We start from the raw sequence: 15,358 nt of genomic DNA on the forward strand, positions 1-15,358 counted from the left end.
AAACGACAACTGGAGGCATATACAATACATTCCATTGACCAAGCAAATAGCTGGCTGTTTTTACATAAAACACTTCATTTATTGAGGTGTAAAAAGTGTGGAAGATAATTCAAGGGATTAAGTAGCCTGTAGATCCAACCTGCTTGTTTACAGCTGTACTAGGGTCAGACAGCATTTCTGTGTTGTTTAAGACACTGCGGAACCGGTGCCAGATATGGCTCGGAAAACATCTCAATCCAGGGATGAGAAATGCATTGTACTCTGAATTGTCCCATTATCCCGACTGTTACGCCAGGATTGAACGACTGCTACTTCTTACGGAAAACTGTCCTTTCCGTCCTCATGCTAGGTAGCAGAAGTTACAGCAGCCATTTTGGAATGGCAGTGTTAGCCAATCAGCTCCTTTTTTGTTCAACATGATATACCAATCCAAAATGGCTGCTGTGGCTTCTGCTACTAAAACTAGCAGTGTTCACTCTCTGTGGTGTCTTAATCTACACAAGAATGCTGTCCAACCATGTAAGCAAGCTGGTCAGATCGCCTGGCTAAGAATGAACACAATACACGGAATTGGCATATACACTGTGACAGACCTTAGTTAAAACAAAAATACAATTTCAACAGAAGATTACTGTTGGTCTAACCAGCAAAGGAGAACAGAGATTTGGGGAGTTATTTACGGAGAATAAATGAAGGGGAAACCTAAATACTTCAGCACCTGTTCCTCCACCCACCCTGGGATCCTAAATAACTATAGATCAACAAATGTTTTTTTTAAATGCTAAGACCATCAACCGCTGGTAAATGTGACTGAAAGCTCCCGCCTAGGCCAGTCAACCCACTACATTCGGATCACTGGTCCATATTTCTCAAACCCTAAACCCAACTGCAGCCGAGTCAAATTTGTCGCACAGGTCTAGACCTTATCCTCTCTTCCACTTCCTCCATCTGTCTGTCTACTAATTTACAGGCTGTAGAACTTAAGGCTTCTGTCCATTCCCGCGGAGGAAAGGAACTGAGCATTGTCTCCAAACGCCACGCCGGTCACCAGGCCAGAGTGATCTGGAAAACGAGGGAAGACAGACATGATTAAAGATGGAAAAAGAGCGACACGAAGGTGACTACTGTAAAATGTGGCATGCCCATATGACACAGTTTTTCCTAACCATGTGTACATATGAATGAGTTGTTATCACTGGTGAGCAATCAAGGTCAGGTGAAGGTTGAATGTGGATATAAAATGTAAGAAGCTATGAATGTTTCTTACCGCTGAAGTTTAGGACCTCCGACCACTGCTTGCAGATGTACACCCTGATGTCAGATCCACCCACAGCCAAGTACGTACCACTCTGATCAAACACCAGAGACTTAACCTGAGAGAGAGAGAGAGAGAAAGGTTCCACTGAAAAACTCCACAAGAAATAACTGTTATTCGCAGTAAATTAATTAGCCATATCTGGCCGACAGATGGGGAATGCTGTGGCGAGCAGACTGCACGGTCGCTCATTCCTCACTTCGTAGTTGTTGTCCAGGGCGATGGTCTTGAAGTTTTTCAGTTTCCTCAGATCCCACAGCTTCACAGAGCTGTCCTGGGCACCTGGAGCAGAGAGAGAGACTTGGTCAGGTCATGAGAAATACATCACTGTTTTGTCATTACATTTTGGATTGAATTGATAAACAAAGGGCTTTCTCGGCATGGGAAACATGTTTACATTACCAAAGCAAGTGAAATGAACTAATCAGAAATTAACAGCAAACGTTACATCTACAAGTTTAAAAGGAATAGAGACATTATGGCTGTGTACAGTGTTGTAACAATGTGCAAATAGTTAGAGTACAATCTATTGGCTCGGTGGTTGGAGAGACTGACCTGTGGCCAGGTAGTATCCGTTCTCAGAGAAGGCGATGGAGGTGACGGGACCGGAGTGGCCGGGGAAGTTGGCCACGTTGGTGCGCTCCTTCAGATCCCAGATCTTGATTTGGGAGTCAGCTGTTCCCGTCCCGAAAATCAGACCGTCAGGGTGGAACTGAGCACAAGTCAGAGCTGGGGAGAAGGGGGGGATAAATATGTGACACAGGGAAAACCGGAACCCAGTTTCCGTATTGTGTCGAGCACAAACACACTTACCAACACCAGCAGCATCATCAGTGACTTTGGTAAGGACTCGGCCAGTTTGGATGTCAGAGAAGGCCCAGTACTGAGAGAGAGAGAGAGAGAGAGAGAATTAACGCACACCCAGACGTGCCAACTTTTTAGAGTACCAGACACATGCGGCAAATTGGAGATTCAAATCGCATGCCTAGCAAGTGCCGAATTAGGGTTCTTTCCCTAGCACAATCGTGCGCGCACTGTCTGAGTCTGATCACAATTATAATCAACACTAAATGCAAAATCATTTTGAAAATAAAAACAAATGATCGGGTCGACAGACCGCAAACTGGCTACACAAAGCTAAAGAAGGCCACGGCAAAGGGAATCCGACCGCGATTCGCTAGGCCACGGCAAAGGGAATCCGACCGCGGTTCGCTAGGCCACGGCAAAGGGAATCCGACCGCGGTTCGCTAGGCCACAGCAAAGGGAATCTGACGTGCCAACTTTAGAGTACCAGACGTTAGAATACAATCTATTGGCTCGGTGGTTGGAGACTGACCCATGGCCAGGTAGTATCCGTTCTCAGAGAAGGCGATGTAGGTGACGGTTCACTAGGCCACGGCAAAGGGAATCTGAACACTGTTCGCTAGAAGAGTCCTCGGTTTCAGCCAATGTAAAGGTGCCTATTGGATTTCTCATTTCAGATTTTCGAAATTGATAAAATCTCAAATCTAGTGCCAAGGCATTTTAGAAGCATATAGCTAACACCAGACTCTCCTTCATTCTTCATCGTGCAGTCTTCTAAAGTCCCCACACCATTAAAGAGAGAGAGAGATATAGATATATATATATATTATTTTTTTACATTTTATTTTACCCCTTTTTATCCCCTATTTCGTGGTATCTAATTGTTTTTAGTAGCTACTATCTTGTCTAATCGCTACAACTCCCGTACGGGCTCGGGAGAGACTAAGGTTGAAATTCATGCGTCCTCCGATACCCAACCAAGCCGCACTGCTTCTTAACACAGCGCGCACCCAACCCGGAAGCGGATCATAATTAGAGTTACAGTCTCAGGTTGCAAGATCCTCGCAATGTTAGGTGGAAAATACAACTAATGAGACGCAGAATTAAGTGTGTATCACACTCGCACAAATGAGACCAGTTTCTTTCCGTATTTGCATTTCATTTCTTTCACTAGCAAATGCGAGTGAACTGCTGGCACTTTAGAGCCCACTGAATGCCCATATTAGGTTCGCTAGCGTTCGCTAAGCTTACTAAGCTAAACAATTAGTGTTTACCTTTCTGCAACACACAGTCAAAAATGGATTTGTCCATGTGTTTATGTACAGCTGACAGTCGGTAAACTCAACATCACAACAATCAGGAGGATGGGCAGACACGTCCAATAATGATGTATTAATCATCATGTCCGTTGACACAAACTCCGTACATGTCTGTGTGTTGCATCTCAAGAACCAGGATGTTAGATTTACTTTATTACAATGTAAAAAATAACAATCAGGCACTATTCATTTCTGCGTACTTTGAACTCTGATCTCATACCTGCGTACATGGACAGAGAATTGCGTTAATACGCAAAACGCGTGCATGTTGGCCGGTCTGCACATCCACCAGAGGTGCCATCATTTACTATTGACAACAGTACAGCTGGTGCATTCAATGCGGCGGGGTCGGGTGCTGGGACAATCAATGCGGCGGGGTCGGGTGCTGGGACAATCAATGCGGCGGGGTCGGGTGCTGGGAAAATCAATGCGGCGGGGTCGGGTGCTGGGAAAATCAATGCGGCGGGGTTGGGTGCTGGGACAATATGGGGGACTGACCTGGTCCTCGGAGGAGCTAAGCAGGTAGTCTCCGGTGGCGTGAAGTGACAGCCCGGTCACGCTCGCCTCGTGAGCTCTCACCACCTGGACACAGTTGCCCCCGGTAACAGACCACACCCGGATGGTGCTGTCTGGAGAGGCAGAGAACACCACCGACTGGAGAGGAAAGACAGAAAATGTAAATAAATTAAATAGTGTGGAAGGAAATTAGGCAAGTTAGTTGGTGCAGGCTACAAACTAGAACACAGCACATGTTCAACCAGGTACACAGATCAAGTAAACTCCTTTACTTAGAATTCACTGTATGCACAATGCTACTTCATATGGAGGTTCTCTTAGATCCTATGTTCTAGAAGTTCCACCCAAGACAGGTGTATAGACACGTATTGTTACCTGGGAGGGGTGGTAGATGACAGAGGTGACCTTCTTGGTATGACCCTTGAGGGTGGCGATGATATGCTCCTCCTTCTTATCAAACACAACCACGTTCTTATCAGCCCCTCCTGGCAACACAGAATACAGTCATCATGTACACTGTTTAGATATGCAAGAAAAAAAGAACTGGGGGGAGAATTCAAAATATATATTTTTAAAGAGGGTGCTTACCAGTGAGTACTTTGTTAGTATCTGAAGGACAGAGGTCCATACACAGGATTCCTGGGACACTGGCGCTATGAAGACCCTGAGAGTTTCAAAAGAACAGACAGTTGTAGACAGTTCAGGGCAACCTTGGATAGTACTCAGCAGCTCAGTCAGTCCAACTACGGGTTATTAGACAGACAGTAGTACTCACAGCGTGGGAAGCCACTTGTCGGTACTTGCTCAGATCCTCAGCCCTGACCAGTTCCTCTGGCACAGTCTTGCCTCTCTGGTTAGGGAGTGAGAAGGGGGGAGTGAGCAAATAAACAACTACACAAGAGGGTGTATTAAAAGATTGAGTGGTTTGATCATCCATCTGTGCAATCCTACAACGCATGAGACAACTTCCTGAATTAAACTCTGACCTTCTTTCTCTCTGTGGTAAGGACGGTGGCCTTATCTTGGAGCTGAAAACAGAGCAGCAGAGAAGCAAGAAAGAGGTTAATAATCACAATTCAATGAATAACAAATCCATTCCCATATTGGGAGGGTCACAGCAATGAGAACACTCATCACAGGGGATTAGGAAAGGGGGAAAAATATCTTACCTTCTGGATGATCTCTGGGGTCATTCCCACCTGCTCACTAACCTCCATGGGCTCCCCACCTGCACCCTGCGAGAGGTAAACCAACACAGAGAAGACGAGTTAGAAGAGAGACAGCATGTATCCTCAGTCTGAAGGACAGGAATCCTGTTTGATGGATGGGAACCTTGGTCAACGACTCACCCCAGTGGCTGGCTGAGAGGCAGGCATAGCCTGAGGGGCGACCAATCCGGCTTGGGGCTTCAGTGTGGCCAGGGCTGTAGAATGGGAGAATGGGAACAGAGTAAGCATTGACCTTCACAGGTCAGTGAAGGAGAGAAGATGAGGGAGAAAAATAACTTCAGCCTATAGAGAACCCCACCAAGGCTCCCGTGGCTCTCTCTTACCCTCTCTGGCTGCAGTGACCTCCTTGGTGAGACGGGCGATGACTCTGCAGGCTGCGTCATGCTGGTAGAGGGCATGAGAGAGCTCCTGGCGAGTCGTCTGCAGCTGCTGCCTCAGAGTGAAACTGTGGAGCATCACCGCATCCTTGAAAGAGAGAGGGGGAAGACATTGAGGGAGAGATTCAACGACGACTAAGGAACAGTACTTGGCTTTAACACTGTCCACAGTCAGACCACAAACTCCAGACGATCTAGACACTCACCCACTCATCTTGCAGAGACTTGAGTATGGCAGGAATACTGGTAGCGGAGGCAGCCTTTGGTCGGATAGGATGAGACACTGGGCACAGAAGGGCAGCAAAAACAATTATTTCAAATTTTTAAAACGAAATATTTGAAAACACAACCAACTTAGTTATCCTTAGGCCAAAACTAAAATCAGTACACATTTGATGTGATTGACCCTACACGATTACGTTAACCGTCTACTCCTGCACTCTGTTTACCTTTAATATCGATAAGTTGCTCCTCGGACAGTGGTTGGCCGTTCATGGGGTCAACGCCATTCTCCGCGATGAACTTCTCGATCAGTCGGCGCTCGAACACCTGGTTGGACACCGGGGACACGCAGGGGTGCTCCGGGACCTCATTGGAAACTGAGTAGGGGAGGAAGATTAAATCATCGTGGCCTCAGAGCATTCCATATTATTCTGTACACTCAAATGTATACGTTATGTATCGTAGTTTCAAAACGTAATGTAACCAATTTGCAAAACGTAGGATATGTTACGATGTACCTTACGCTAGCTAAGGCAGCTAATGCTAACGTTAGCTAGCTCTAGGGGTTAAGATTAAAGGGTTAGCTAACATAGTAAGTAGTTGCAAAGTAGCTAAACAGTAGTAAGTTGCTGCGAAGTTGCTAAAATGCTTAAGTTGTCCGTGATGAGATTCGAAAACAACCTTTTGGTTGCTATACGTTTGCGTATTCAAATTTCAAAACTAACATAACTCATTTGAGAGTCCCGGATGTACGTTTACTATGTTACGTCTAGTCTGAGTAAGTGGATAGTACAATTTTAATTTCATGAATAGATCCAATACTTTTACGGTTAACTAATATAGCTAAATAGTAAGCCACCATGAATAATACCATGTTGTGACAGATTACAATAAGCTACACGCAAACGTTAGCTCCCTAACGTTGCACACTGTTAGCTAGCCAATGCTAACGTTAGCTATTTATCGAGAAGCATGTTCAACTTACTTGCGCAAACCAAAGACATCTTTCAAGTGCAGGTCCCTCCACAGCCAAGCACGAACCGTTGGTGTTACTTTGATGGCAAACTATCTTGAAATGTTTTGCCTAAAAGGCAACTAACGTTATTGTGCCTACTTTATTTTTGGTCCAATGTTGCACGCTGGCGTTTCATTGCCGCTTCAAAAACATTGCATGCTGGGATAGTATCAGTTCTCCAACGCGGGCTCTTCATCGTTTTGTTTTCAGCTCATTCAAACAGCAATATAAAATCACCGCCCCCTACCGTCATTAAACTAGTTTTATTTTCTTCGTCAACATAACATTATTTGACTCACATACCAATGATACGTTAATAATACACAAGAAAACATTGGGAAAGTATGATGTGAAAATCATATATTGACACACTTTCAGATTGATGCCAATAAAGAATAAATACAATGTAAATACCTAGTGAAAATAAGTCATATGGATGCCATTTTATAGAAATCACTCAGTTTCTTACTTAACGATGTTATCTAAAAAAGATAAATTGGTTATTATTGTGTTCATTCATTGAATTTAATAGTAGGTAACACATGCAGTTAGCTATGCTTTTAGATTGAGGCCATTCCCTTATCAATCTACTACAAAATCTTCCAATTCCTTATCTTTTCTTTAATCTTGCCTACCATCCTAATATAACAATATAATTACACACATTACAGTAAATATACAGACATCTATGGTTAAAATGTGTCATCCTGAGGGTTCGAGGTAGGTAGCAGCAAAGTAATTGTCGGGTTGAGTTCTAGGAACATTAACTGGTCCAGTTGTACAAATTAATGATATTCCAAATGCAGGATATTGCTCATCTCATGCTTAAAAAGAACAATAATGAAATGATCATACATACATCATATGAAGTAATACTCAATACTCAAACAGGAAGGCACTTTTTGAGTATTGAGTATTAGGCACTATAGTGACAAAATTCAGCCATGGACAGTAATATATTTATATATATATATAGGATCATATCTCCCTCCACTATTTTCTCTCCTCTCTTTCTTTACCTGCGTTCACTCTTCTTCTCTGTGCTTTTATAAGAAGTTGAGTTTGTCAGAAGTATAGACGCTGCAAGTCTCCGAGGTATCCGTGTCCAGTGGAAGTGTGGAGAAGTAGTCTTCTGCTTTCCTCCATCTCTCCTCGACTCCCTCTTTCTTGATCCGGAACTGAAAACAGTCTTCAGATGAGTGGAGGCAGTCAGAGGCGCCAGCGACAGAAAAGGAGATCACCCTCTCACTGCCAGCAGTCTCCTGAGGAGAGAGAGTCAATGATAAAAAGAAAGAATAGAATATACCTGTCTATTGTGAGACAGAATATAGAAATCACAGAATGTATTTACCTCTCTACTAGGATAGTGAGTAGTGGCAGTTTCAACACTAAGTCTGTCTGTCTCCTGTTGTCTCCCAGTCCTCACTGGCTCAGGGGAGGGCTGTGGTGCAGTGTCCACTACAAGTGGTGCGCTGTCCACAACAGGAGTGTAACCCTGAAACAGACACACGTAATATAGAAATTAAGAAAGGTAAAAAGAAAAACATAAGACTGAGCCTACATTTACAACTTCACCGTCTACCTACAGAATGTGTCGGTCTGGGGCTCCATATTTTTGGCGTTCCGATCTGCTGTGAATGACCGTAAAAACCATAGGGCTGGGGGCTGGGCGGACTGTAGTCCTGCAGGCGACATAAATAAAACAACTATGTAAATATCACAACCACTACACTGAGTATACCAAACATTAGGAACACATTCCTAATATTGAGTTGTATATTCAGCATAGACACACAGGGGAACACACAGGAAGACAAACATAAACCATCCACAGATAAGCTGTATGTGACCCTTGACCCAATTTAAATATGGAAGGAACTGATGCCTGAGGAAATTGAGACTGGCGCAAAGGACTGGATCTATTTTTACTGAAACTCACTTCAGAATGCGATAAGATCATACAGTTGAAATAGATGGACAACATAGTACCATGACAACAGGCTCACAGCATTGCGCACACACAAACCCTGGAATAACCCCACCATATTGCTTCTACCTTCCAAGCTCACACATAACTCTCACTCTACAGCGGTCACCTGGACATTGCCTCTTGGCGGGTTAGCTGCGGGTGTGTGGTGACCTCTTAGGCCATTGATGATCATAGTGAGGCTGCAGTTAGGGTAGCGCTTCATAAACAGGATGAAACCAGCCAAAGTCACAAACATGCCAGAAGGGACGCTGATGGACTTGAGGACCGCTCTCCATCTAGCAGTCTTATCTGGAGAAAAAAAAAAGAATTGGTAGAGCCATAGATACAAAGGGTGTGTGAAAGAAAATAAATTAAGGGAAAGGGGGGATACCTTGCCAGTTGCACATCTGAATGCATTCAACCGAAATGTGACTTCCGCATTTAACCCAATCCCTCTGAATCAGAGAGGAAGAGCTCTGCATCACGTAAAGGGAAAAGCTGTTGCTCACACACACACACGATCACTGTCTCTCACCGACCACATGGAGAACAGTAGACGACACCAGGTTGCCATCCTGATCTCGAATCTCATACATCCCATCATGCTTTGCACTCAGCCTGGTGATGACCACCTCGTTGACAGTCCTATTTCTCCCCAGAGAGATGAGACCCCAGTACCGGGAGTCCTGATCCACGATATGCCCGTCCCTGATCAGCTGCACGGGGCGGGAGTACCGGGAGTCAAGGGGAACATTGGAGGGGTTGGACGGGTGCAGGGAGGGGGTAAAAATGAGGTGGACATGAGGGACAGGGAGAAACAGGGGAAGGTTTAGCGACTCCTTGAAGAAGCGGGTGACATTGAAGGTGTGCCCTGCACCCACACAGGTGATAATGAGGAGCGAGAAAGAGAGTATGGGAAAGAGTGGAGAGGAATGAGGATGGTGAGGGACATCCAGATGAAAGAAAGAATCAGATAGATACAAGCATTAAGTGTCAGTTTGGACAATTTATCAGACTGCTCTAAAAACTGATATCGCTTTCTCATCTCCATCGCTCTCTTAACCCTCCATCTAGATATGTTTGATATTTCCAGTGCTCACCATTGACAGTGAGTTTGCTGCGGGAGATTACTTTCCCATTCTCGTCTCTTATGGTGTAGTTTCCCTGGTCTGCCTGGGTCACCCTCTCTGCCACCCAGACCCTCCCGTCCGACCCCAGCCTCCCCCGGCCCGCCTCACTGGTCTCGAGGTCTGTCCGGTTCCACAGTACCACCGGCTGGGAATCAGGGGGGGAGCCCCGGGATGAAAACTCCAGCAGGGAGCCATCTTTAGGGATGTTGTGCTGAAACGTCTCCCCATAGCCCCGTCTGAAAGTTCTTATACATTCTGAGAAAGGGAGGAAGAGAGAGAGATGACATTGAGTTATAAAATGTTTCAAATGTCATACAATCAATTTCCACAGATATAATTAACCATTATATAATATTATGGAGAAAGAAACATGCAGTAGAAAAAAATTGAGAGAAAGAGGTGGAGAGCGGTAGTCCCCGAGGCTGAGTAGTACCTGAGACAGTGAGGCGAACGGTCTCATCTGTGAATCCAGAGGACAGCTTGATAGAATAGAGTCCCTGGTCACTGTGTGTGACGTCCTTCAACAGCAATGTCCTATCTTTGGTCCACTCAAACCGCGGGTCCTTCAACTACAAGACACAATAGCAATGCTTAGCATACAGGAACCCGCTGTACACATGCTGTACACACACTACTGTACCTACATTGTTATTTTCCAGTAGCACTCTTCTTGGTCCTGGAGGGTAGCTGGGGGTAAAGGTCACAATCCTTGACCCTGAGTAGACCGGCAGGCGGAACTCTTGTCCAGAACACACTATCTGGAAGTCTTCATTCCAGCCTGAAAAAGAGAGGGACAAATATAGGGAGGCAGAATGACATGTAAGCACATTGATAGGAAATTAAATGATCAAAATTAAAAAACGTTAATTTTTACAAATCCATGTGTGACTTTGAGGTTTGAAAAACAACCACATCGATACTGACAAAGAAAAGCTACTGGGAGAGAGAGAGATGGGAAACCAATTCTTCCAACATATTACTACTGTAAAGTAAATCACTGGTTGAACAGCCATCTACGACTGGAACCAACAGCTATAATACTAAAATGGCAACAACAAACAACTCACCCAAAGAGACAGGGATGCTGAAAAGGGCACTCAATAGGATAGAGAGGTGCATTTTCTGAGGACAGACACAAGACAGCTGTAGAGACACACCCACTGGGTCAGAGTTGAACTGTATAGCAGGTTCTAATTACATCTCACTTGTATCCTTCAAAAAACAGCCTACTTCATAATCTATGGAAGATTTGTTATACATATTTTAACATGGTGGAATATGTGTTAGACATAATAGATGTTAGAAAGTGGACAGACAATTCGTTGTGCAATACAATAGGCTGACAGTACGGTATTCCAACAATGAATCCAGTGCATGATGAACATTTACAACTAGGCTACAGAAAACAAGAATAGGATTGTCCATGATTCATGGCCCATGAAACATTGTTTCATCGCTGCTCTCCTTTTCGACAGCGGAGTTTATCGAAGAACATCACCAAGGTGACTTGGTCCACAGAGCTAGTGGACTACTGTAGTCAGTTGAACACGACGATTGTCATTCACCCCACTCCTCACAATTACCGAGCCAGCAAACACCGTTCACCATCAATCAACTACACAAGGGGGTGCTAAAAGTCTATCTTTAGAATGTTGCACTGCTAATTTCACACGACCTGTGATGCTGATATTTTTCGCTGATTATTGGCAGAGTATTATGCTATTATCGACTACATTAAACTAATATACTACGACAAAATATTTTCCAGTAAGCTACTTATCGGAGCAATTTCTTAGAATCAACATTGAATAAAATGCAGATGTATTAGATGCCTATATTTGCACTCACCTATGCACGACGGCAAAATATACAGTGCTAATATTTTATATTATTGTTTTGCAAGCCCTTGTAGTGAATGAGCCAAGCAGCGTAAACCTAATTAACTGCGTATTCTTTGGAGAGGTTCTTCTTCTCTGGTATAATGGCATTTCAACAAATGGTGGATATGCATGTCGCCACCTACTGTATGCTCGGATAGTACGATCCCTAAAAATGGAAAATGCGGTGTAAAGATATTCATACAAACGATCAAAAATCAAATGAAACTAATCAAAATCAATCTGCTTTACTCCCTACACGGCCTCAAAAGGAGCCTGGGAGGTCGTGAGTGAGATTGTTTCATATGCTGCTACTTGTTCTTAGGTTAGCGTTCCAGGTCGTCTTTTTAAAATCAGATTTCACACAAGGACTGGAATGTTGCAGTGGCCAGTCATTAATCGCAATCTTCTAATGCGCAGTGCAACTAGAAAATTATGACCTGGAACGCTATCAAGGTGCTGCGCAGATTATCATAAATCACCCCCAATTTGCAGATAGTGGGTTTATGAAATTATATACAGCACAGGCAGGAATGTAGCCAACCGGAATGTCTCTACTAGGCTACAGTCTAGGGAAGTTTCAAGGCTCTGTCGACTTTCTGGGCCTTTTCTAATTTGGGAAAAAAGTTGGTCCACAAATACAAATTCCATCTATACACAGCTGAGCACACAAAAACCTATACACACTGTACCACGGCCTAAACATCAGCGCCACAGGTAACTTCCACAAAGCTGTGAACGATCTGCTATTCCTTAACAAAGCCATCACCTACAGAGAAATGAACCTGGAGAAGAGCCCTCTAAGCAAGATGGTCCTGGGGCACTGTTCACAAACACAAACAGGCCTATCTTTTGGGTGAAATACCACAATGTGCAATCACAGCAGCAATTTGTGACCATTTACCACAAGAAAAGGGCAACGAGTGAAGAACAAACACCATGGTAAATACAACCTATGTTTAAGTTTTATTTTCCCTTTTGTGCTATAACTATTTGCACATCATTACAACATTGTATATAGACATAATATAACATTTGAAATGTGTTTATTCTTTTGGAACTTTTGTGAGTGCAATGTTTACTGTTAATGTTTTGTTTCATTCACGTTTGTTTATTATCTATTTCACTTGCTTTGGCAATGTAAACATATGTTTCCCGTGCCAATAAAGCCATTTAAATAGTTTTTCCTTTCAATTAAGACCTAGACACACAGGTGAGGGGAGTTAGATACTAATTAGTGACCTTAATTAATCAAGTACAAGAGAGGAGCGAAAACCTGCAAACTCTCGGCCCTTCGTGGAATAAGTTTGACAGTTAGTGTGGAAAATCTTTGTATCATCTAAATCGCTGTGAACTATATTTCCACAACCAAAAAGATTGTATTTTCAGCTGTATGAAGCTGGCGTACAAAACTAAAAGACACAAAAATGAAACATAAAAACAGGAAGCATAGAAATTTCGCACATAGAACAGATGTACCGCTTCTTAGACTTGCTTTAAATGACACTGACAGATCTTTAACTTACATTTATATGGGGATTTTGTTGGATCGCCAAAAAGTTACATACTAAAGCTTTAAGTCGTTTTTATTACTTTAAACATATATTTTTGGTCCCACCCCTGTAAACATAATTTTCAAGTACAGAAGCAGAGTCTCAGTGCATTTTTCTCAACCTTCCCTCACTTTGCCAGCCTGACTTCACAGTTTTCCCTACGCTGGGTCAAATGGGTGTGTACCCACGTGACTCACATTACAGGGAAAGTTGTGAAGTCAGGTGGACTTCAGTTCAGTGTTAGCCAGACTATATTCCTGCGTCTCTCTTCAATAACCTTCAAACTTTTTCGAAATGAGGAGAGATGATGCTGGAGTTAAATATTTCGGATTGAGAAAAGGCCTTGGGCATTAAAAGTGATCTCAAATAGAGTGCCACTGTATGTGACACACACCCATAAAACGTATCAGTCAAACAGGGAAATGTTTTTCCACCATTCATTTTTCCCCATAGGGGATTTTAGAAACACTTAAAATAAGGGCTGTGATTTGTGTAGGCTTACCCTGGTGTGATGTTTTGTTAACCATGTAAATCTCTCTAGGACCTGGTAACTTTTATCAATATATTTGCCTGTATTCACCCCCTAAAAATTAAATGCTTATTAGGCTATCATAAAGAATTACAAATGCCATGATGATTTGGCAAATGTAAGAATCTATGGAAAGGTAAGAATATCTGGATTAACTGTCTAATGTTAGCAAAAGTGTCAGCTAGAGATGACATGCATAAGCTTGCAGGGATTTGTAGTTTTATATGATGCCTACTTTTAAGCTAATTAGCATTTTCGAATCAGAATAAATGGAGCCGAATATATTGACAAAAGAATATATTGACCTTGTCCAAGTGAGATTTACATGGTAGAGTTCGTGCCCCCCTCACTCATCGGATGTCCTTGTCAATCATCCAACATGTATGGGTGTGTTTATTATGGCCAAATAGTGCAAGCTAAAACTCCCATGCAGTGTTTTTTTAAGGTGGAATGGGGGTAATGCTGTGCTATTTGAATATTTTGACCATTTTAAAGACTGATCTTAAATACATGGCAAAGGAGAGTTATCACAAAATGGCATTGAACAAGAACTGCAACTGTTGATGATTATTTAAAATTCTGACAAATAGCCTAGGTGTATTCACTTGAAACAAAACAGAAGCAAACAGAGAGGGACCTACCTCAAGATCTCCAAACTTGTTTCGTTGCTAAATGTTTTCGCTATGGTTAGCATTAGTCTAATGAATACACCCTAGGTCTTGACATCTGAAAGTAAATAGCCTTGAAGTCTAGGCTACAAATGAATGGCCAATATATGAATTCTGAAGATGACTTATTTGTCATGTTTGCATGCCATTGTGAAAGATAAGAAGTTTAATCCTCATTTGACTTGTGTGAATGCTTGTGTCCTCTGTAGATCATGTCTCCTAGTAAACTCAGCAAAAAGAGAAATGTCCTCTCACTGTCAACTGTGTTTATTTTCAGCAAACTTAACATGTGTAAATATTTGTATGAACATAACAAGATTCAACAACTGAGACATAAACTGAACAAGTTCCACAGACATGTGACTAACAGAAATTGAATAATGTGTCCCTGAACAAAGTAGGGGGGTCAAAATCAAAAGTAACAGTCAGTAGCTGGTGGCCACCAGCTGCATAAAGTTCTGCAGTGCATCTCCTCCTCATGGACTGCACCAGATTTGCCTGCTCTTGCTGTGAGATGTTACCCCACTCTTCCACCAAGGCACCTGCAAGTTCCCGGTCATTTCTGTCCCTAGCCCTCACCCTCCGATCCAACAGGTCCCAGATGTGCTCAATGGGATTGAGATCCGGGCTCTTCACTGGCCATGGCAGAACACTGACATTCCTGTAATTGCAGGAAATAACGCACAGAACGAGCAGTATGGCTGGTGGCATTGTCATGATGGAGGGTCATGTCAGGATGAGTAATGCAGGAAGGGTACCACATGACGGAGGAGGATGTCTTGCCTGTAACGCACTGCGTTGAGATTGCCTGCATTGACAACAAGCTCAGTCCGAT

The 15,358-nt window shown here is 43.2% G+C and overlaps 2 protein-coding genes across 5 annotated transcripts; both read right to left on the reverse strand.

Annotated features, from left to right (window-relative positions):
• Positions 1–55: 55 nt before the first annotated feature.
• LOC135545797 (pre-mRNA-processing factor 19-like) lies at positions 56–6,965 on the reverse strand. The gene is made up of 16 exons (XM_064973684.1): positions 6,768–6,965; positions 6,010–6,159; positions 5,767–5,843; positions 5,507–5,648; positions 5,304–5,377; positions 5,124–5,189; positions 4,941–4,982; positions 4,730–4,804; positions 4,543–4,618; positions 4,330–4,439; positions 3,937–4,092; positions 2,129–2,198; positions 1,871–2,044; positions 1,515–1,597; positions 1,268–1,373; positions 56–1,062 (listed from the first exon to the last, which is right to left on the reverse strand). Exons 1-16 carry the CDS (start codon positions 6,784–6,786, stop codon positions 965–967), a joined length of 1,518 nt encoding a protein of 505 aa, XP_064829756.1. The 5' UTR covers positions 6,787–6,965; the 3' UTR covers positions 56–964.
• Positions 6,966–7,045: 80 nt separating this feature from the next.
• LOC135545798 (uncharacterized) lies at positions 7,046–11,881 on the reverse strand. 4 transcript variants are annotated; one of them, XM_064973686.1, is made up of 10 exons: positions 11,745–11,881; positions 10,964–11,018; positions 10,541–10,674; positions 10,330–10,465; positions 9,867–10,151; positions 9,302–9,637; positions 8,894–9,075; positions 8,384–8,479; positions 8,149–8,292; positions 7,046–8,059 (listed from the first exon to the last, which is right to left on the reverse strand). In XM_064973686.1, exons 2-10 carry the CDS (start codon positions 11,013–11,015, stop codon positions 7,844–7,846), a joined length of 1,581 nt encoding a protein of 526 aa, XP_064829758.1. In that variant the 5' UTR covers positions 11,016–11,018; positions 11,745–11,881; the 3' UTR covers positions 7,046–7,843. The 4 variants fall into 4 exon arrangements, with proteins under 4 accessions (XP_064829758.1, XP_064829760.1, XP_064829757.1 ...); XM_064973688.1 differs by having other exon boundaries at positions 7,046–8,056; positions 10,964–11,039; XM_064973685.1 differs by having other exon boundaries at positions 10,964–11,039.
• Positions 11,882–15,358: the final 3,477 nt, after the last annotated feature.

Source organism: Oncorhynchus masou, chromosome 9, assembly GCF_036934945.1.
Source record: "Oncorhynchus masou masou isolate Uvic2021 chromosome 9, UVic_Omas_1.1, whole genome shotgun sequence".
Taxonomy (NCBI): Eukaryota; Metazoa; Chordata; class Actinopteri; order Salmoniformes; family Salmonidae; genus Oncorhynchus; species Oncorhynchus masou.